The sequence below is a fragment of the Peromyscus californicus genome, unplaced genomic scaffold, assembly GCF_007827085.1.
Source record: "Peromyscus californicus insignis strain IS unplaced genomic scaffold, ASM782708v3 Scaffold_7__1_contigs__length_154581171, whole genome shotgun sequence".
In the NCBI taxonomy this organism is placed as follows: domain Eukaryota; kingdom Metazoa; phylum Chordata; class Mammalia; order Rodentia; family Cricetidae; genus Peromyscus; species Peromyscus californicus.
In genome coordinates this window covers 68,211,757-68,233,459 of record NW_026294595.1, presented here as the reverse complement: position 1 = coordinate 68,233,459, position 21,703 = coordinate 68,211,757, and the positions used below count along the sequence as shown (strand labels likewise).

The window sequence follows — 21,703 nt, the reverse complement described above, 5'->3', positions numbered from 1 at the left end:
AGCTCTGGGGCAAGAGGAAGGTCCTGGGCCTTCAAACAACCAACAGGCCCCCAAGAAGCCATCTCTGGGGCAAGAGGAAGGTCCTGGGCCTTCAAACAACCAACAGGCCCCCAAGAAGCCATCTCTGGGGCAAGAGGAAGGTCCTGGGCCTTCAAACAACCAACAGGCCCCCAAGAAGCCATCTCTGGAGCAAGAGGAAGATCCTGGGCCTTCAAACAACCAACAGGCCTCCTCCAAAAAGTCTGCTCTGGGGCAAGAGGAAAGTCCTGGGCCTTAGGGTGGGAGAAACCAGTTCAGGAGTGTGTGGGTGTAAAAGGCGTGCTCTGCAAAGAACACAGTGGGAAGACAAGTGCTGGAGAACTGGGCATGGGAGTTCACACTAATCCTCAGGCTTAGCAAGAGACTCAAAATTGTCACCAGTTCAAAGTCAGCCTAAGTTACATAGTAACTTCCAGGACAACCTGAGTCCTGGCATAAAGAGACTTCACAGGGCTAAGAAGCCAAGAGCAGTGCTCAGGTCATCATGGGTAAATGGGATTCAAGGGGGTCTTGACAGAGGTGCCCCTTTAGAGAGAGTTCTGGGAGAGATGATCCCAGTGCACAGGTGGGGGTTCCCTGCAAGCATTTCTATTCTGTTTCTTCCTCACCACAGACATGGAGAAATCATACCCCATTTTACAGATGGGAAAGACAAGCCTTATAGCTGTGAGGTCACCAATGCAAGCCCCCATTGCCTGTTTACTTGTGGAACCAAGCTGTGGTCTTAGGCCACCTGGCTCCAAAGCTGACTGCTTTTGGACTCCACTCCACCACCCTCTCTCCTTTCTCTGCCATCTTCCGAAACCCTCCTTCCCACTCCCGTTGCTGTGGAGGGCCAAAGACGGACTTGGGGAGCAGGACCCTGCCATTAGCAACCTGATGCCCTGGATCTAGGTCCCACTCTCTGGGAAGCAAAGCTTTGCGGGTGCCTGTAGAGTCCGGGGGTTGGGGGAGTGTTGGGGGAGGCCGGGCGGACCCAGGGCCACCGGACCAAAGCGTCAGCACCTCGGAGAGCGCCGGGGGGCGGGGCGGGGGCGGGGCCACGAGACCCCAGCCTGCCCGGGGGCGCGCGCGGGGCGCTCTCGCGGGGGCCGCAGGCAAAGCGGCGCGCGGTCCGGAGCCGCGCCCGCCCCAGCCGAGTCCGAGCCCCGCGGCGGCGGCGGCCTCCTCGCCGCGCCTCCTCCTCCACCGCCGCCGCCGCCGCCGCCGCTGCCTCCCGCGCCGCGCTCCGCCCGGATGGCCAGGGCTGCGCCCGGGAATGGCGGAGCGAGAGAGCGGCCTGGGCGGGGGCGCCGCGTCCCCGCCGGCCGCCTCCCCATTCCTGGGACTGCACATCGCTTCGCCTCCCAATTTCAGGTGAGCATAGCGGCCGCGCGCGCCCCGCCCTTCGGCTTGGCCTGGAGCCTCGGGATCCCCGGGGACCCAGAGGGCGGCGTGACTTCCGGGCCGAGCCCCCAGACCCTGCAACCCAGGTTGGTCCAGGTTGGTGGTCACCGCGTGTCCCCCCCTCCCCCCATCTCCCTCCACCATTTCATGTCCTGAGGTGGGGTGCTCGGGGTGGATCTGGGGCAGAGACCTGGGAGATCGACTTCCCCCTCCACCTTGGAGCTGAGAATGGGTCTGGGGTTTAGATGGAATTCTCGGTGCAGCAACCCGTCCAGACTTTACCCTACTGCGTTCCAAGGTTTCTGGCCCAAGGTGGGGGCAAGCTAGGGGTTGGGGGCCCGAGGGCCCCAGTTCTCTGAGGTAACAACCTTGATGCTGTAAGGAGGGTGGTCCCCTCCCCCAGCTCGCCTGACCAGATTGCTAGGCTATCGTGGGCAAGGTCTGGATTTGGGCAGCTCCCACCTGGTCAGTTGTATAGGCAGAAGAATCGCTTTCAACCAGTGGAACCCAATATGCTTGTGGGAGGGGAACCTGCCTGTGAATATCCAAGGATGTCGTTGGAGGTCCCTACTATGATACATACTCAGGACCCTGACCTGAGCTCCCCTTCTATCCACCTCCCAAGTCTAGTATTAGACCAGGTAAATTTCAGAGACATAAGGGGTGATGTGTTGTGCCGGTAATGTCCTCTCTTACACACACACACACACACACACACACACACACACACACACACACACACACACACACACACACAGGAGAGAGAGACAGAGACAGAGAGAGAGAGTTGGTGAGGAAGAAGAGAAGGGTGTCACTGCTCCAGAATCCAGGAGAAAGAAGCTGAGACCTAGCTCATTGTTCCCCCATCTCAGGAGCAGGCGCCCTTCTCTCTCCTGGGGCCCTTGTCCCAGCCAGGCCCCAGCTGGGCTCTGGCGCCAACTCATCTGTTGAAGGGGTCTCTGGCTCCCAGGTCCTCAGGTGGGCAGAGACCCCCCCAGGGATCTCAAATGATATGATCGGTCCCCGAATCCTCCAAGGGGGCCCTGAGCCCAGCTGAAAGAACCAGAAGGAGGCATCCAGAGGAAGGTTCCAAACCTGAAGGAAGGCTGGAGGACTGCAGCCTCCAGGCTAAGACTTCAGATTCTCCCTAGCAGGTTAGAACTTTGCAGGGGAAGAAAATAAACTGTGAGGACCATGGGTTCAAATCCCACCTCCACTGTTTCCTCACTGCCTGATCCAAGCATGCTTTTGTCTCCTTTGGCCCCATCTGTTGAGTGGGCTAATTAATATTGATTCCAGCCTGGGAAGGAGATAGTACATATCAAGTCACTGTTCAACAAGTAGCCTTCTACCCCGGCAGGAAGCTGCACAGCTTGTTTCTGTCAAAGCATTTCTCCAGGGTAGTTCACTGAACCTTCACAACCACCCTGAAGGTGTACCTTGGTCTGCCTTTTGTAGAGCAGAGACATTGGAAAATACAGAGGGCAGGGGGGGCTAGCCTAGGGACCATAGAAAAGTCTGAGACTGGGTCAGGACTGGAACCTGAGACCAGGTCTGAGCCTGCTCAGTTCCCCCTCCCTACAGGCCCTACCTCTGGCCCAGGATAGGCTCACACCCCCAATTCTGGCAGGAAGTTATCATTTAGTATAGAGGTCTGAGAAGCTAAGATGAAGGATACCAGCCAGGGAGCATATGACCAAATCTGGGCTATGGAGAATGAGGGTGACAGTATACCAAAAGGCTGAGGAGTGGGCTGGCCCTCCAGGACACTGTGCCCTGGCTGTGAGACAAAGCAAACTCGTGGGAATAATGCTGGGCAGTGTCTTGGGCCCTGCATGCCTGCTGCCTACTTCAGCAGCCTCCCCTGCCCTTTCTCTGGTCCCGCCTAAGCAACCATTGGTCCAGCCCGGTTCAACCCTGAGCAAGTATGCTGTCTTGTGGCTCTTTGGTAGGTTGTGGGTTCAACTGCTCTTTTTAGCTATGTGCTCCAAGACTGGGCACTTAAGCCCTTTGGGTCTTTCTTTGTTCTTAAAATGTCTTCTTTAGGCCCTGCTCAGGATGGTCCTAGAACTCAGGGGTGTGTGTGTGTGTGTGTGTGTGTGTGTGTGTGTGTGTGTGTGTGTGTGTGTGTCCCATTGCTACTGTGAGCTTCTAGAATGTGTAAGTGGTGCATACTCACACTTTGCTGTCCCCGTTACTCAGCCCAGAATAGGTTCTCAACAGTGCCTCGCTGGTTTATTATTGAATTGAGGATGGATGTCCTGGGCACATTTCCCCAGAGAACAAACAGAGTAGTGGTGAATGCTGAACTCAGGGAAACCATGCTAAGAACTTGTTGTGGACAAGAGTGTGTCCTCCTGTAACCATGGGAACAGGTCAGTATTACCCCTGCTTTCAGATGTGGAAACCAAGGCATAGAGAAGTAGAGGAGCTGATGTGAACCCAGAAAGTCTTATTTCAATTCTGCCACTAAAAAAAGAGAGCCCTGGGATACTGGGGAGCACCTTTGGAGGGATAAGCATGTGTGGACTTGAAAGATGGGAGAGTCTGTTGGAAATTGATTTAAATGAGTGTGTTCTGGGTGGTTTTTCTGATTATGGAAATCTTCCATCTGGTCCCTAGTGGTTTGTCTGGATGTGGGGTGGAGCGAGGACTTTGTGCTTTTTACTTTACCTGTTTGGGTACCATTTGGCTTCTTATTTTTGGATTAGCATGTGTATAAGTTACTAAGTTACTTACAGCATAGCAAAAAGATATTTTTAACTGATCCATGTTCTTCATAAAGGAAGCTCTAGGGGAGAGAATTTAGAGCATTACACAATGGATCTATTGGTCCTGGATGTGTGGGATGAAGGGGTGGAACCGGGGACAGTCATCCCAAATGGAAGAGCCACAGAACAAAGGGGTATTCATGAGAAGTAATATGAACAGCCTGCTTTAAGGGTATATGACTGAGTTCTGGATAAGGGAGATCTCAGATTATCAACTTATCAGGGCTGGGGTATGATGCAGTGCTAAGTATGCTGGAGGGCCTAAGTTCCAACTCTACCACTGCGGAAGAAAGCAAATTCGAGAAAAGAAAAACAGTCCAGGAGATCTCTCTCTTATGTAGAAACATGAAAGGGCCAGTGACTTCCCCAAGAACACACAGCAAGTTAATGACATGGTTGGGATGGAGCCCAGGACCCAGACTCCATCTGGGGTTTCCACTGACCCTACTGCTCTGCCCGAGCATGAGGGATGCTCACCACAGAGCAGGGGTCCCATTTACCTCTTTACAGAGCTGTGTACACTGTCTTCCTTTGCCGGGCTCACCAGGAAGGGCAGTATGCAGAGGTCCTGACCTGGATCTGACCCCCATGCAGGTGACAATGTAGAGGAAGACAGTGTCTGACCAGCTAGGCCAAGTGTGGTGGCCGTACAGGTCCAGGGCCCACAGGGGAAGGTCGAGCAGTCCTCACAGAGGAGGAAAGTACAGTGGGGGAGGACAGGCTAGAACAGGCAAGCCTGCAGGGTGACCTGTCTGCCAGTGCGGAGAGCAGAGCTGTGCAGGAAGCCGGAGGCTGTGTTAGGAGGCTGGACTCTTCAGCCACAAGCAGTGGGTGCTGGCCTGGGGTCAGGCAGGGACTGACAGCAGCCGGCGGATAGTCTGCTCTCGCTCTGGCTGCTGGACAGAGTAAGTGGGGAGGCCAGGAGACTGGTGGTCTAACCAGCCATCCTGCCCATCCTGCAGGCAGATGAGAAGCCTGCATGGGGGACAGGATGGGAGATGGTTACAGGATGGGGCAGATCAGATCCTCCCACTGGAAGGGAGGGACCTAGTCGGAGGATGAGGAAGATACAGCAGTGATCAGCTGGTACTGGCGTTCCTTGGGAGATGAGAACCAGGCAGGCCGTGGTCTAGTCACCTTGGCACTTTCCAGATTTCAGATTGGTGATCTTTGCTGACCCAGTGGGTGGAGTCGAGTGGGCAGTTGGTTTGGGGTATGGAGCTTGGGGGAGGGCATGTCCTAGAACCATGTTCCTTGAAGTGTCAGTGTTCAGAGAAGATGGCTGTCACCTCAGAAAGAACCCAGGGGATGGTGGAGGACAAGGTGGTCCGGTAGCCAGCCATGTGTGGTGAGGTAGGCCAGTTGCTGCCTCTGGCTTGGCTCCTGGTGAACCTATGGTGTAGAACAGAGGAGCTGGCTAGCGTCACACAGCCCACCTGTAGCCAGGGAAGGAGTTCTACCCCAGCCTTCGAGCATTCAAGCCCTCATTGGGTCTCTGGATCCCTGGGAAGTGGTACAACCTAATTCTGCCTTGGGGACTAAAGGTTCCTATAAACGGTGTCACCATCCCCAGCTCAGGGGTCTTCTAGAATATCATCTTTGTCCCCTGGCTCTGCTCACATTCATATACAACTCTGGGAACCTCTCCTGGTACTGTGTTCTGTGTTCTGTTACTGAATATGCAAGTAAGGGCCACACAGCTCCTACCCCCCACCACTCCCCACCCCCATCCCAGGCAGCCAAGGACTCCATCATCTAACGGGTGCTTAGTTAGTGTCTGTGTGAATAGCTTTGCATAGGAAGGGGTGAGTTTGGGAGATTGAGACTAGCCGTGGAGAGACTAGCAGCGGGGATCCGGGGCTAGGCAGTGGGAAGCAGAACCAGATGTTTGCCGGGTACAGCAAAGGCAAGCTCCTCAGATTTCACCCCTCCCACAGCTCCTGTCCCTATGGGTCTTGTGTGTGTCTTCCCAGGGAAGCCGTAGGCCATCCAGCCTGCCTCCTCCATCTAACCCCCACCTTTTAAAAAGGCCATGTCTCATGTCACCCAGACTGGCCTGGAACTTGCTGTGTAATTGAAGAGGACCTTGCTTGAGTCCCTCTTGTTGCTGCCTCCCAAATGCTGGGGTCACAGGTCCGTGCAGTGCGGGGCTCAAGCACCTCGTTGCATGCGAGGCCAGCACTCTGTGGTGGAGCTGTGGGTGGAGCTGTCTCCAGGCCCAGACTGCCCTGTTGCTTATTCTTTGGTTGTCATTCTCCATATTCACACACAGACTCTGTGGTGTTTATTCCAGAAGACGCACAAACTGTCTGTTCAGTGGAATGCGGTGCCCCACACTTCCCATCCCACTCTGGGTTAGACTCCTGCATGGCTCTAGTGACCCAGTTCTAGCTTGGTGCCTAAAGGGTCCCACAAATTGGGTCAGCAGTGCCACCCAGGACAACATCACACACAGTTTTGTATGTAAGGGATTTCCACATGTGGAACTGTACATTTGGGGGTGTTTCTTCCAAGCTGAGTCAGCCACTGTTCACAGAATCCTTGCCACATATCTCGGAAGTCTTTGGGAAAATTTAGCAGGTTAACCCAGAGTGGGGGCTGTCCCGTGGAGGAACTCATTTCTCGAGTTGACATTTTCCTGTTGCTGATGGTGGTGATGCATCCCCTATGGAAGGGGATTAATTCTAGATCAAGAAGCAGCTAGACTACCTAGTCCACTGGCCAGGGGGATGAGGGTACCCTGAGAACCTGGCTTACCCTGCCTTCCAGATTCAGCCAGGCTGTTTTCCCAGAGGCCCGGATAGCCTGCCCTAGACTCTCTGTTGAGAACACAGGAAGTTGGATCCAAAAAGGGAACTGACCTAGGCCTTTGCATGGCAAACATGTAAAGACCCGGGAATGCTGGAGTTTGCCCAACCCTTACCTCGCGGCACCTTACATTACTGGCCAGCTGCCCTTTGGGGGGGCCACCGTGGGTCATACAACCCAAAAGGAAAACTACTGTCTTTCCAAAACTGCCACTAGGCGGGGCTAAGAGCCACCAGAAAGGTGGAGTGTCCTGTTCTTCAAAGTCAGAGGAGCCAAGGGGCTAGACACTGGGTACCCTCAGGATCTCTTGCGAGCCAGCTCTGTAAGATTTAGGGCTGCCAGAACAGGCCGGACCCCTGGATCTCAGGTGGGTTCTATCACAAGAAGCCCCCAGGGGCGCCATGGCTGGGGCCAAAGGTTCCTTAGCTAGTCTCCTTAACTTAGACAGGAAGCTGGAGGACAACGCCCAAGAGTGGCTTCTGACAGCCCACACCTGGCCTCACTCAGTGACAGCTCAGCGCTGTGCTCGGCCCTCACTTCCTGGGTACAGCCACCTCAGCCTGTGCCTGGGTTGAAGGAGTACGTGAGGAGGCGAGGACCAGCCGGAACTGCTGCAGGGATGGACACACGGCCAAGAGTACGGAGGCAGCCGGGCAGCTGAAAGCACAGGAGAATCCCGGAGCAGCTCTGCCTGAGCCCAGGACGCCGCAGAGCGTAGGGTGTGGTCATGGCCACAAGCTGAGCAAGGTGTTCTGGGGGCCGTCACTGCAAGAGGGTATGTACTGCAGGAAGACAGATGCCCAAGTCGGTGTGGTGTCCAGTGACCAAACTCAGACACAGGGCCAGCGAGCATGGCTATGCTGTGCGTCTGTCTGCACAACATGGGCAAGTCGGGCTGCTACCCTGGGAGGCTGCCCGAGGTCCAGCCCCGAGGAAGAAGCTGCCAAGCTGCCAGGGCTGTGTGATTCTCCTGTGCCACCTCCCAGACCAGGGCTCAGATTTCCAAGAAAGTGCCTTAGGGCAAGGTCGGGAGGAGCCTCCTGCCTTCCCGACTCCCTGTTACTCCAGCCCCCCTCTCTTCTTCCTTACTGTTGGTGTCCCTGAACACAGAGCTGCCAGTCCCTTCCCTTCTCGAAGTGTCTCTGGGCTCTGCCCGGGAGATCTAGACCACCAGTGCCTAGAGAAGAGTGAGGCGACAACAGAGGACAGCCCTTGGCCAGTCCTTCCTCCTCTTCTTTGGTAGTGGCCTCCTCCTGACACTCTAATTCAGACACTCGGACTCATTCTGAGGTGGCAGGCAGAAAGGAAACCGCGTCTTACCCCTGTGCCTGAGCCTTAGGGCACCCTCCTCTGTGAGATGGCCCAGAGCCCCATCCCAAGGTAGTAAAGAAATGTGGCAAGGTTGGTGGCCCTGCTGGTGGCATCTTAAGAAGGGGGAGGATTTGCTCTCAATGCTCCTACTACCAGGCCTGACCCGGGGTCATTCTGCCCGGCTCATTCCACTTAGGAGAATCACCCCAAAGACAGACAAGGGTACTGACACCAAGGTTTCTAAATGGATGGAACATGTCATCCCCTGGGGCTTCTTTCCTGGGTGAATTTAGGAGTGAGAGAAGGCAAGAACACCCTCCCTGCCCTGAAGGCAACTAAGGATTAATGGAAGGCTCCTGACCCCTAGTCCATAGCTCTTCCTGTCTTTGTCCAGTTAACCCAGTGCCCTCATCTGGCTTGTCCCACTCAGACCGTTGTTCAGGAAAGGGCTCATCAGGCCATGCTGAGGGGCCGTGGATACACAGGGACACATCCTCTGGCCATGTAGAATCCTGCAGCCCGACTCCAAACCCTTCAGTTTGAGAGGAGGGGTAGAGACCGAGGCTTTCCTGTGGCCAACACCTGGCATGTGTCTGCTGAGCACATAGTGTGTTTGACGTCCTCACCAGCTCCGCCCTCCAGGAGCATCCAGTCTAGATGGGAGCCAGGAAGGGAGAAATGTAGATGATAAGGGGGCCGCATTCCATCCAACTCTGTAGCCAGATGGGTAGGGCATCTCTGATGGGTCCAACCAGAGGATGACGCCTGCCCTATTGAGAGGGGTAGGCATGCCCAGTTTGAAGGCCTTCCACGTGTACCATGCAAGTCCCAGGTTGGGACTGTTGGGGCCCGGTACCCATTCTTGAGGAGCAAGGCTCAGTAAATAGGTAATTGCACACAAGGCTAGAATCTGCCCCCTTGCAGAGAGCCCAGGAGGGTTTTGAGTGAGGAGAGAAGGGATGCTGGTGTCCCTTGAGACTTTGCCTCATGCCCATAGGAGGGGTAGTACAGGTATAGGAAGACTGAGGCCAGCGGGCAGGGGCACCCCCTTGTCTGGTGGATGCAGGAACTGGACCAGGGTTTGGCAGTGAGGTGTGTACAGAGGGCACCAGTAGAGCTGGGCCATCTGAGGACACCTCCAGAGAAGATGCCCAGTGGGACCCAGGAACTGCCATGCTGCCTGAGTCCCACACCTTACAGGTAGATTGCGTTTAGTGTCAGCTACAGGGCCAAAAGGCCAGACTGCGGAGGATGCTCTGGTCTCTGGACCAGCCCCCTGGCCACTTCCATGCCAGCTGGTGGCCACACCCTCATGTCTGGAAACCTGTTACCCCTTGGGGTCCGAATCTTCCAGGACAGTTGTTACTAGAGACCTCCAGACCCAGTCAAAATCACTCCCAAATGACTCCCAACCATGCTCCAAGTGGGTCCTCATTGCTCTCTCTCTCCAGAAGCCCCAATCCCCGACCCAACCTCCCTGGCCCTGGGCGCGCGTGCAGAAGCTTTGCAGACGAGGTGTGGAGGCGGAGCCTGTGACTGTGTAAATTCGGGTGTCCATTTTTGGGGCACCTTGGAAGCCCCTCCATCTTCCCACTTGGCACCCTGAGTGTGGCGCTGGCCCTTTAAAGCAGATCAGGGTCTGGCTTTGAGGGGGAAAAAAATACCAGATTTCTGCCGTCAGCTTACAAGCCTGGCCTTGGGAGGAGGGAGGGTCACTCCAGCCCCCAACAGGGGCATTGGAAGGGCAGGTGGAGCCAGTAGCATTGATTGCAGTAACCTGATCCCGCGGGGGAGGCGGCGACATCGCAGCGCGTCGGGCCGCCTAGGGAGGAAGCTGCCCGCATCTGAGGGCTGGGCCAGGAAGAGTTGGGGCTGGGGCCTGGGTGGGCAGCTGCGGCCTCCTCTCGGGCCCATCTATTTTTAATGAGCTCCCCAGGCTTCTGCAGCCGGCAGGATGCAGAAAGGCAGGCCCAGTTGGTGGAGGCTAGGAGCCTCAGCCCTGCCTTGAGCTCTGGCCCCCCCCACCCTTCTGGGCATGAGAGGGCAGCCCTGGAGCCCCGCAGCCCCCTGGCCGGGCAGGGCTCTCCATGCAGCTGGTACTGAAGATGGATTCGAGCCCAGACAATGACAGCTGGTTGGAGGATCAGTGGGAGCGCTGGTAGGGTCCTGGGGGCTGACCTCCGGGTGGGGGAGGGGTGAGTCGGGAGGCGCTCCATTGAGCTCAGGGCCCCTGTTCAGATTGAGTGAGGTAGAAGACAGAGGTGTGAGCCTTCTAGGCTTCCCTGGGAGCTGCACCCCGTCCTTCCTTTCCTGGGTGACCTTGGATGAGCTTGTGTGCCTCTGCTCTGTGCCTCATCTCCTGGTCTCTGGGAAAAGGCCCAGGCATTCGCTTCAGCTCCCCAGATGTCCCACTTAGGCCGAGCCAGACAAAGTGCCAGGGTTGGGATGGGCAGGTACAGGGCACAGGCCGTCATCACAGTGGCTGTCAGCAGTACATCCCCAGGTGGGCACACAGGCTGGCCTGGGCTCCGGGAAGCCTGCGAGTGTCTGGTACCCAAGGGCTCTTTGTGGTCTGTCACAAGCCCGAGCCTGGGCCCTCCCTGACCCCATTTGCTCAGGAGATTGTGTAGTTGAAGAGACGAGACCAAGAATGTAAAAGAAAGTCATAGCTTTTCTTAGAACAGGCAGATTCCAGGTCCCCCTCACTATTACCCTGGCTCAGTACTTTTTGTGGGTAAGAGAAAGGGGTCCCTGCTGTGCCTTCTGGTAGCCTTTGGGTCTTGTTACTGTGGAGTGCAAAGGTTTCCCTGCTCTGGGCGCCTCTTGGGGTTGAACTAGCCTTGGCACTTGCTTTGGCCATGGAGGCATCTCTCCAACAGAACTGAGGCTCTGGACAGTTGGGCCTTCTAGGACCGCCTTCTGGTTGGCAGCAGGATGGAGAACTCCCAGCTGGTGATGCTGGAGGAACCTTGAGCTGCCTCCTCCGCCACCCTAGGTGGAATGCCTTTTGGCTCCAACCCCAAATCCTTCCCCTGCCACTGGTACAGACAGACTGAGTCCTCCATCTGGGAGCTGTCACCTGCCTTCCAGAGGCTTCCCCCGAGAAGAGGGAGACACCAGCAGGGTTAGTTGAGGCTTAGGCCCCCTAGGTTGTAACATTGGTTTCTGTCCCCGCCAGGCTCACCCACGACATCAGTCTGGAGGAGTTTGAGGATGAAGACCTTTCAGAGATCACTGATGAGTGTGGAATCAGCCTGCAGTGCAAAGACACATTGTCTCTCCGGGTAAGGGCTGGGTCTAGAGAGTCTGCGTGGGGTGGAGGGATGGGGACAGAAGTGAAGGCACCCCTCTATTTACAAAGGAGCTTTTGAGTAGGTGTGGCACCCCTAGGAAGTGAATGAACAATGCAGGAAGCACCTAGTGTAATGTTTGGCACATCTTGGGTGCTCAAAGCAAAATCCTAATGTTTTATATTGTATTGTCTTCTCAGTGCTAAGGCAGGAGGCAGCTCCTTCAGTTGCTCACAGAGAGGGAGCAGGAGGGCTTGCGATGTAGGACAGAGGCAGTGAGGGCCAGAATGAAGGCAGGGGCCTCTCAGGAGCTTCTTGGCAGAGGACCCGCAGCGGTATAGGGTGGAGTCTGGTAGACTCTGCAGTGCTTTGGGGCAGGAGAAGGGAGCCAGGGTGCTGCTGGACTAGCTCCTGTGACTGCTGCTGCTGCTGCTGTTGCTGCTGCTGCACCACCCTGACCACACTACCAGCCTTCGGGGCTTTCAGTGGTGCCTGCCGAGGGGTTCTTCCAGTATTGGTATTGCTCTGAGCCCCTTGGCTTTACCATAGTGACAGGCTGTCTCCTGTCGTTATGTCTGAGTGCCAGGGTACCAGGATAGATGGGAATCCCCGTTCTGTTGTCTGAACACAAACCAAAGACTTGCTTGCAGGATGGGGAAGGCAAGTGCACTGGGCTAAGTGTCCGAGTCCAGCACTTTATCTAACCAGGTACTTGAGTAGCTAAATGTGACATTTAGATAGCTGTAGAGTGAGCTAGGGAAGGGTATTTGTCTTAGACCTCCTGCTATCCCTAGTACTTTTAGAAACTTCCAGGCAAAGGAAGGCAAGCCCTGAGGACGACTTTCCAGTTCCCATTCCCAATCCTCTACCTTCTGGCCAGGCCAGAAAGGATGGAGGCAGTGGCACTCTCCTCTGGGCTTGGGGAGTGGTCCCAGAGCTGGGTCACGACTTCTCGAAGGTCCCATACCTGTTCTGGAGTTTGAAACTACTGTCTCCTACATGCAAAGCTTTCAAGAGGGTCTTTTGCAGTTAGCCAGAACCACCTCCACCCCTACCCTGGTAGTGCTCGACTAACTAGGGCAATCCCCCGGTGGGAGCTAGTCCAAGTCTCAGTGGCTTTCATGCACACTTTGCAGTGTCCTCTCCTCTCTGGTAACCTGGAAGACAGCAGTATACAGTCAGGGGATCTGTCCAAGGTGCCAGGAGTTAGTGGCAACATCGGAAGTAGCAAATAGGGACTATAAAGGCAGGGTTGGATGAGGGAAGTGTTCAGGTTAGAGCTGACTGGCAGGAGCTCCCCCTCAGAGTCCCCCTTGGGGTCCAGTCAGGGCCTCCAGTCCCCACTGCAGTCCTTCTCACCTGGCTGACACGCACTTTTCCCAGTTTGCTTCAATGGCCCCTTCGAACGCCAGCTGTCTCACCCATCCCTATTGGGGCCGGAATTCCTGGGCGACCCCTAGGTCTCCGTGGCAACAGTGGTGATTTCACTCTGGGCTCGGCTTACCACCAGAGTGAGGTCACTGGCCGTTGCCAAGGGAACGGGAGGGTGCAAGGAGTCCGGAGGGGGGGGACCGTGGGAGCGGAGAGGCGTGGGCGGTTCCTTCTGGCCTGGGGACGCGGCCTCGTGGTGGGTGGGGGGTTGGGGGGAGCGGACGGGAGTGGCCCAGTGCTTGGGTCTCTGCTCGGCTCCCCGTCTCCCTCCCTTCGCGGCTGCCGAATGGACTCGTCCGGTGGGGAGGCGTGGCACAGCGGCATCAGACCCGCCCCTCCCGCGAGACCCCTCCCCCGCTCACAAGGCCCCTCCCCTGACGCCCCTCCGTCCGCGCCGCGCAGCCCCCGCGCGCCGGGCTGCTGTCTGCGGGTGGCAGCGGCAACGCAGGGAGCCGGCTGCAGGCGGAGATGCTGCAGATGGACCTGATCGACGCGGCAGGTGACACTCCCGGAGCTGAGGACGACGACGAGGAGGAGGACGACGAGCTCGCTGCCCAACGGCCGGGAGTGGGGCCTCCCAAAGCCGAGTCCGGCCAGGAGCCTGCGCCTCGCAGCCAAGGCCAGGGCCCGGGCACGGGCAGCGGAGACACCTACCGGCCCAAGCGGCCTACCACGCTCAACCTCTTCCCGCAGGTGCCGCGGTCTCAGGTGAGCTGCTCCGGGCAGAGCTGAGGGGGCGGCGCCCTGGGTGGACAGGGAAGATGTAGGGGCGTGGGCCTGCTGGTGGCGTCGAGGACCCTGGCATGGTGCCTGGGAAGGAGCAGGTTTTCTGCAGGTAGGCCAGAGGAAGGACTTGTCCAGGGGCAGGAAAGTCTGTCCTGAAAAGGGCTGATCCCAGCAGACTGGGTATAGGTTCTGGAAAGGGACGAAGGGGTTGCCAGGGACTCCAGTGGGGAGAGTCGCAGGGGACTAACAAAGGAGTTGGGTTCCTACAGTCGTGACAGGGTCCTCTTTGGGTTGGGGGCTTTGGTGAAGGTTGAGGCAGCAGCAGGGCCTGGAGAAAAGAGCATCTGAAATGGGATGAAGATGGAATGGGAATTTAGGGTCTGCAGCCAGTTGGACATCTCAGCAGCTGGACATTCCAGAAAGCAGCAATAGAGATGGAGGATGGAATTGTTTGACTGAGTTGGGGCCTAGGGCCCCTGGCAGGTGGCTGGATGCCAAAGCGGGGCTGCCTTGACCCATTGTCTTGTAGGCCTAGGCAGGAGAGGTACTGGGAGGGAAGGAGCTGGGGAGGTGGAGCTACTGGTGGAGAGTTGAGGGGCTGCAGGGAAGAGGTTGGTCCCTTTCCCAGGATCCTCTGGCATGGCTTCTGGCAGCTCAGTTCATGAATGTGTGTGTGTTGCTTATCGTGTTCCCTGGAGAGGGAGCCCAAGTTGTGTGTGGAGAGCCCTGTGCATGGGCACTGTTCAGGGGTCTCAGGAGGCTGAATGTGGCATGCATGAGCATTCTGGGAGATCCAGGAAGGAGGGCTGCTGACACTACATCTGTCAGTCCTCAGTCACGTGGGGTGACGTGGGGGTGAGTGTTATGGAGTCATGATTTGAATGATTCATCCAGGTCCACAGGCCAGCTTCTGGGGAGACCCTTCCTTGTACCAGAGTGCCCCCACCACTTTGCTAGACCCCAGCTTTCTGGGCCAGTCTTCCCGTCCTTCACCAGGGCTGGGTTTGAGCATCAGAACATGTCTTCCGTCAGCGGCTGGGACTGCTCTGACTCTCCTGGGAGCTGTGCTTCCCCCTCCGCACCCTCTACTCAGCACCCACGCTGGCCAGCACCACCATTGCATCTCTTGAGGGTTGTCTCCAAGCCAGCAGGCCCGTGGGGAGGGTGGTAATTTCCCACCCTGGCTGCCTGCTAGAGGGAGGTTGGCAGAGAGGCCTTTGGCAAGGCCAGATGGGGTGGGAACAGCCTAGGGATGGCCTGATGGGGGCAGGACCAGGGCCTCCCTGTGCCGGGCACTGCTGACTGCTTCTTCATAAGAGCCTTTTGTTCTCTGCACAGGACACGCTGAATAATAATTCTTTAGGCAAAAAGCACAGTTGGCAGGACCGCGTGTCTCGGTCATCCTCCCCTCTGAAGACAGGTAAGTGAGACCTCTCTCCCTGAGTTGGAGACCCAGTGTCTTCCCCTGGCCCACCTGGGCTGAGGTCGCCAGTGACTGGCTGCAGAGGACAACTGGGAAGAGGAGGGGGCAGGTATCCGGAGTGGGGCCCATCTCTCAGTACCAACTCGCCTGTCCTCTAGGGGAGCAGACACCTCCACATGAACACATCTGCCTGAGTGACGAACTGCCGCCCCAGAGCAGTCCCGTTCCCACCAAGGATCGCGGCACCTCCACCGACAGCCCTCGCCGCCGCAGTGCTGCCACTCAGATGGCACCTCCGAGTGGTCCTCCTGCCGCTGCACCTGGTGGCCGCGGCCACTCCCATCGAGACCGAATCCACTATCAGGCAGATGTGCGGCTCGAGGCCACTGAGGAAATCTACCTGACCCCGGTGCAGAGGCCCCCAGACCCTGCAGAGCCCACCTCCACCTTCTTGCCACCCACTGAGGGCCGGATGTCGGTGAGCTCTGATCCGGACCCTGCGGCTTACTCTGCAACTGCAGGGCGGCCACACCCCTCCATCAGTGAAGAGGATGAGGGATTCGACTGCCTGTCATCCCCAGAGCGAGCTGAGCCACCAGGTGGAGGGTGGCGGGGAAGCCTCGGGGAGCCACCGCCGCCTCCACGGGCCTCACTGAGCTCGGACACCAGCGCCCTGTCCTACGACTCGGTCAAGTACACACTGGTGGTGGATGAGCATGCCCAGCTTGAGCTGGTGAGCCTGCGGCCATGCTTCGGAGACTACAGTGATGAAAGCGACTCTGCTACTGTCTATGACAACTGTGCCTCTGCCTCCTCACCCTATGAGTCAGCCATTGGTGAGGAGTATGAGGAGGCCCCTCAGCCCCGGCCTCCCACCTGCCTCTCGGAGGACTCCACACCGGATGAGCCCGATGTCCACTTCTCTAAGAAGTTTCTGAACGTCTTCATGAGTGGCCGCTCTCGCTCCTCCAGTGAGTCAGTGAGCGGGGAATGTGGGGGGGACCCTGGCCAGGGAGAGCTGATGGTCTGTCTGAGAGCAGGACAGAGCTTTCTACTTGCCCCAAGCTGAGGCCACCTCCTCCAGCCTCTTGACTTCCTACAGGTGCTGAGTCCTTTGGGCTGTTCTCCTGTGTCATCAATGGGGAGGAGCAGGAGCAATCCCATCGGGCTATATTCAGGTGAGGGCTGCCCCTCCCTACCCCCTTCCCTACCCCCTTCCCTACCCCCTTCCCTACCCCCTTCCCTACCCCCCTTCCCTACCTCTACCAGCCCATCACTGGCATCCCTCTGCTGCTGGGGGATAGTGTCCCCCTGTAGGAACTTAGCTTAATGACACAGTGCTGGGGTGTCATGAGGAAGCTAGGACTATGCACCTAACCTGGTGAGGGGCCAGAGAGATACCTGCCCTGCATAGAACCTGCGCCCCATCTTGCCTCTAGGCAAGGTGCTCATTTTCCATGGCTTTTTCATTATCAAGGCCTAGGCTCCCTTCCTCCCTGGCCCCTGAAATCTTGTGTAGCAGATGCATATCTGAGTGTCATGTGTCCCCTAGGAGACAGCACTGTGACAGGCGCATGGGTATTTTGTAAATGTCAGTGGCTCAGGACCCCACATTAGGCTAAAGAACCCTGACGGTCAGCACCTCACATGCCTTTGGGGACAGGTTTGTGCCTCGACACGAAGACGAACTTGAGCTGGAAGTGGACGACCCTCTGCTGGTGCAGCTGCAGGCAGAAGACTATTGGTACGAGGCCTATAACATGCGCACCGGAGCCCGAGGTGTCTTTCCTGCCTACTATGCCATTGAGGTCACCAAGGAGCCTGAGCACATGGCAGGTAGTACTTTCCTCCAGTTTGGTCCCACCCACCCACCCCTGCTTCTACCCACCCACCTGGCTGCCAGTGAACATGCACCCCAGGTCTTAGGCCGCCGGGGAGGAGAGCAGAGGTTCCATTACCCAGTTAGTAAGTGAGGCGCAGCCAATCAGGGCATGTGAGGATGGCAGCATCCTCTGCTGCCTGAGTCACTCCACATGCTGCACCGTCCCTTCTTGGCTTGGCTCTGAGCCCCCTGCTGATGGCTCTCTTGCTTATTGTATGGTTGCTTCCTAGCCCTTGCCAAAAACAGCGACTGGATTGACCAGTTCCGGGTGAAGTTCCTGGGCTCCGTCCAGGTTCCTTATCACAAGGGCAATGATGTCCTCTGTGCCGCTATGCAAAAGGTACCCACATCTGGCTCCTTGCCTTTTCCTGGGGGGTGCCTATCCTCAGCCAGCCCTCACTATCGGGGAAGAGTACACAAGGGTCTGGAGGCAGTGCTGGGACATGAGGGGTCCACAGAGAAACACAGAGCTTCCAACATGGCTCTGTTCCTCATGCAGATTGCCACCACCCGCCGGCTCACCGTGCACTTTAACCCACCCTCCAGCTGTGTCCTTGAGATCAGTGTCAGGGGTGTCAAAATAGGCGTCAAAGCCGATGATGCTCAGGAGGCCAAGGTGACTTCCTTCAGGCCCCAGCCTTCCTGCCCCATGTGCGTCTCCTTCCCCTTCATTTCTCGCCTGCCGCGTGCCTCTCCTCTCCCTGTGGACCTGCCCTATCCCCACTGGCCCACCTGCCCGCTTCCCCCTGCAAACTGTCTTCTCTCATCCCTTCTGTAGGGAAATAAATGTAGCCACTTTTTCCAGCTAAAAAACATCTCTTTCTGTGGATACCATCCAAAGAACAACAAGTAAGTAGGAGAGGCAGACATGAGCGTCCCAGTGGCAGTCCCGGGCCATCATGGGTGGGGATGGGTAAGAACCTTGTCTTACAGATAGATGCCTGCCTACCTTCCCACAGGTACTTTGGGTTCATCACCAAGCACCCTGCTGACCACCGGTTTGCCTGCCATGTCTTTGTGTCTGAAGACTCCACCAAAGCCCTGGCAGAGTCTGTAGGGTAAGAGTGTGTGTACATGCATGTGCGTGCGTGTGTGTGTGTGTGTGTGTGTGTGTGTGTGTGTGTGTTGGTGAGGGTCTGCCCAGGTAATATGCCCTGTCACAAGACTGGAGCTTCTTCATGCCCAGTGTATTACTGTCACCCTTGTCCTGGGAGCCCCACTCCTGGAAGAGGTTGGGAGGTGCTAAGGAGCCCAGGGTCTGGACCACTTCCTTGATAATTAGCTACTGGGCCCTTTCTCAACTAGTCCTTTCCTCTTTGGGAAATAACTGCCCAGAGAACAGAGCTAAGCCGTCCCAGAGTCCCCAAGAGCCTTCGGAAGAACCTGGCTCGAGGCTCCTGGTCACCCAGTGTCCCCCATTTTCCAGGCGTGCATTTCAGCAGTTCTACAAGCAGTTTGTGGAGTACACCTGTCCTACAGAAGATATCTACCTGGAGTAGCAGCACCGCTACCCTCTGCAGCCCCTCAGCCCCAGGCCAGTAGTAGGACAGCTGGCTATGGACAGGATGTGGTACTGCCACAAGAGAATGGGGAAGTGCGGGCTGCTGGGGTGGGGGCCGGGGTGTGGGGAGAGGCAGATGCAGTTTATTGTAATATATGGGTTTAGATTCATCTATGGAGGACGGTACAGGCTCTCTGGGGACTGGGGAAAGGTGGGGCTGGGGGGGTCAGGCCTCTGACCACAAAGGGATCCCCTAGGAACAGAGGCACTGCCCTCCCTATCCTGGGCCTTGTTTCATGCCGGGGACCCTGGCTTCTCTGGCTCTTGGCTCCTGCCTTGACAAAGCCCATTCCACCTGGAAGTGCCCACCTTCCTGTCCCCACCTCACCTAGAGCCCCGAGCTCAGGCTGAGCCCGACCACCTCCCAAGGACTTTCCAGTGAGGAAATGGCAATACACGACAGTGAAGACCTTGTTCTCAGCCGACGTTGTCCGTGGGGCCTCCAGGCAGCTCCGACCTCCAGCCTGGCCAGCATGCTGGCCCTGGCAGGCTTGTGTGTGCTAGCAAGGAGAGGGCTACAGCAAGGCCTGCCTGGCAGGGAAAGGAGGCCTCTCAGCTGGTCCCAGCCAACCCCATCACTGTCTTGTCACCTGGCTACTACTATTAAAGTGCCATTTCCTGTCTGGACCACAGTGGGTGTATTCACTCGGACCCCTGCTGGGCCTTCTTGTTACACACAGGCTAGCAAGCCAAGCATTTGCTGCCCAGAATAGCTTTATGCGGGGTTCCCATCACAGATTCACATCATAGTAATAGTCAGCCATGTTGGGCCCGTCCCGCTTGCGCTGCTGGGCCCGAGAGAGAAGGGGTCGGGGCCCTCGTGGCCACGGGTGCTTGGGTCTGACCCCATAGTCTAAAGAGAGAAGAAGATAAGGGTGGAGGGAAGGGCTGCTGACTTGGAATAGGGCTGTAGCCAGCTCTGAAGAGGCAGTCTGGGAGGAGGAGACACAGGACTTGGCCCTAGGGGACCTCTAGGGGCACCTGCTGTGGAGGGAGGGTGGGGAGGGGAGAGAAATACTACCATCCACTAGGCCTGAGAGCGGCTGTGCGAGTTCCAGCGGGGCTGAGAATTCCTCAGGAACAGATCGCAGAGACCTATGGGAAATGTTGCTGTGCTGAGCCCTGGCCCCAAAGGCCATAGCCACTCTCCTTTGCGGGACAGCCCAGGGTGGAGTCTCCATAAACTAACCCTTCCCAGGATAATGGTCAGCCTTGTCCAGTCTTCTAGGCCCTGAGGCTCTGACCTTACCTCTGGGGCTGCGGTCGAAGGAGGGCGCCTGCCAGGATGAGGTAAAAAAGGAAGAGGCTGAGCCCAGCCCTGGGATACAGAGCCCCCAGCATGGCGAGAACCATCTCCTATACAGTCCCTGCTGTGGCTTCTGCCTGCCCCTCCCCCAGCAGGACAGAACCTGGGGCCAGTTCTCAGGGCCACCTCACAAAGGACATTAGTTCCAGAGCTCAGCATCAGCACCAGCACTGCCTTCCTTCACGTCTTGAAGACTTTGGAGGCAGGGTTTCTCTGTGTAGCCTTGGTTGTCCTGGGACTCACGTTGTAGACCAGGCTGGCCTTGAGCTCTGCCTCCCAAGAGCTGGGATCAAAGGTGTGCACCACTACTGCCAGGCCCAGAGAAGACTCTTGTTCCATACCACTGCTTTAGTATTATGTCCCTGCCAGGAAACCTCCCTTCCTCAGTTCTAGGGACCTGGAATGCCATGCTAGCCAACTCCAAAGCCTCATCCATCACTGGACTCCTGGGTACCGCCCTATTCCTCTACCCACACAGTCCCCATGGTCTGCTGCAGTTATTCATCCCCTGCCCCATTGCCTTGACTGAGCGTCGCCCATGTCATGGCTGATGTCACCCACTCTCTCGTCTCTGCACAGAACACCAAGGGTATGGTGCCCTACCGAACTTTTCCCTGGGCCTCATGCCATCCACTCCGTATGTCCACACAGCACAGCACTTCAGTGTTGTCTCCACCAAGACCCTGCACAGCTGCTTTCGACACACAGCCCTCCCTGCCCCAGCTGCTGTCAGGAAACTGACCTCAGGGTGAGGGGTGTGGCTTGGCGGTTAGTCTCCACCCATCTCCAGAATAACACAAGCCCTGCAGTTTTGAGTTTCACCGCCTGCTGGAAGGCCTTGCTCTCCTCTGCCACACCACCTCCACCTTCAAGATCCCACTGTAGTACATACACAGGTGACCTGCTAGTCGGGAACTGTGAGGCTGGGGACCCTAGGTTGCATGGCACTGAAGCCTGCTACAGTGTAAGCAGCACCCAGGATGCTTGAGCCTGAGCAGAGGGTCACAGGTTCCAGAGCCCCCAGACTGACAGGCTGCCCTTGCCACTGCTGCTCAGAGCCCAGGGGTGTGCTTCTCAGAATCACATGGCAAGCATGTCAGGTTGAGTTGGGGCTATGAGAGCACATTGGAGGAGGGGGGCCTGAAAGACAGGTGCAAACAGTGTCCTCCAAAGTCAAGGGCACCACTGCTGAGAACAGTCCATGCAACAAAAGGACAGGAACAAGGTAGGGGTGACAGCTTAACCCTAGAGTCCCTCACTGAGACTGCCATGAGTTTGAGGCTAGTGAGTCTGTCTAAAAGACAGAAACAGAAGGACAAAGGGAGAGACGGGAGGACAGACACTAAGGACAGTGAAGTTCAGGCCCTCTTCTCACTTCCCCACAATAGCCTGCATGGCGCACACACACAGATCCAGGTTCGCACTCTATCTCGTCCCAGCCCCGGCAGATCTGACTTCCGCCATAGAGAAGAGCTTCTAGGGTGCAGGGCTGGGCTTGCTGTTTAGCCCTGTGGGGGAAAGGGGAAACAGAGACCATGGCTAGAAGGCATAGTGGACCATGGTTCTCCATGGCCTGGTTCCACTCGTCTTCACCAGAGACCAGTGAGAAGGGAAGCATCTAGTCACGCAGTTCATTCAAATGGTGACCCATGCTGGAGAAAGTTGAATCAGTCTGCTGTGCCGAGATGAAGCTGCCCCCCTGGACCTGACGGAGACTTCCTGCCCAGTGACAAGGCAGGCTGCTGTGGCTCCATCCCAGGAAGGTGTGA

At 57.0% G+C, this 21,703-nt stretch overlaps 2 protein-coding genes across 3 annotated transcripts; one reads left to right on the top strand and one right to left on the bottom strand.

The window, feature by feature from the left end:
• The first annotated feature begins 1,237 nt into the window (after positions 1-1,237).
• Positions 1,238-19,255, top strand: Mapk8ip1 (mitogen-activated protein kinase 8 interacting protein 1). 2 transcript variants are annotated; one of them, XM_052726557.1, is made up of 12 exons: positions 1,238-1,395; positions 11,494-11,599; positions 13,439-13,744; positions 15,101-15,182; positions 15,344-16,156; positions 16,288-16,363; positions 16,849-17,021; positions 17,298-17,407; positions 17,567-17,683; positions 17,846-17,916; positions 18,027-18,125; positions 18,494-19,255. In XM_052726557.1, exons 1-12 carry the CDS (start codon positions 1,298-1,300, stop codon positions 18,564-18,566), a joined length of 2,124 nt encoding a protein of 707 aa, XP_052582517.1. In that variant the 5' UTR covers positions 1,238-1,297; the 3' UTR covers positions 18,567-19,255. The 2 variants fall into 2 exon arrangements, with proteins under 2 accessions (XP_052582517.1, XP_052582516.1); XM_052726556.1 differs by lacking the exon at positions 1,238-1,395 and adding an exon at positions 10,047-10,473.
• Positions 18,715-21,605, bottom strand: Frey1 (Frey regulator of sperm-oocyte fusion 1). Its single transcript, XM_052726583.1, has 3 exons — positions 19,878-21,605; positions 19,650-19,723; positions 18,715-19,481 (listed from the first exon to the last, which is right to left on the bottom strand). The coding sequence occupies exons 1-3, from the start codon at positions 19,979-19,981 to the stop codon at positions 19,360-19,362; spliced, it is 300 nt and encodes a 99-aa protein (XP_052582543.1). The 5' UTR covers positions 19,982-21,605; the 3' UTR covers positions 18,715-19,359.
• Positions 21,606-21,703: the final 98 nt, after the last annotated feature.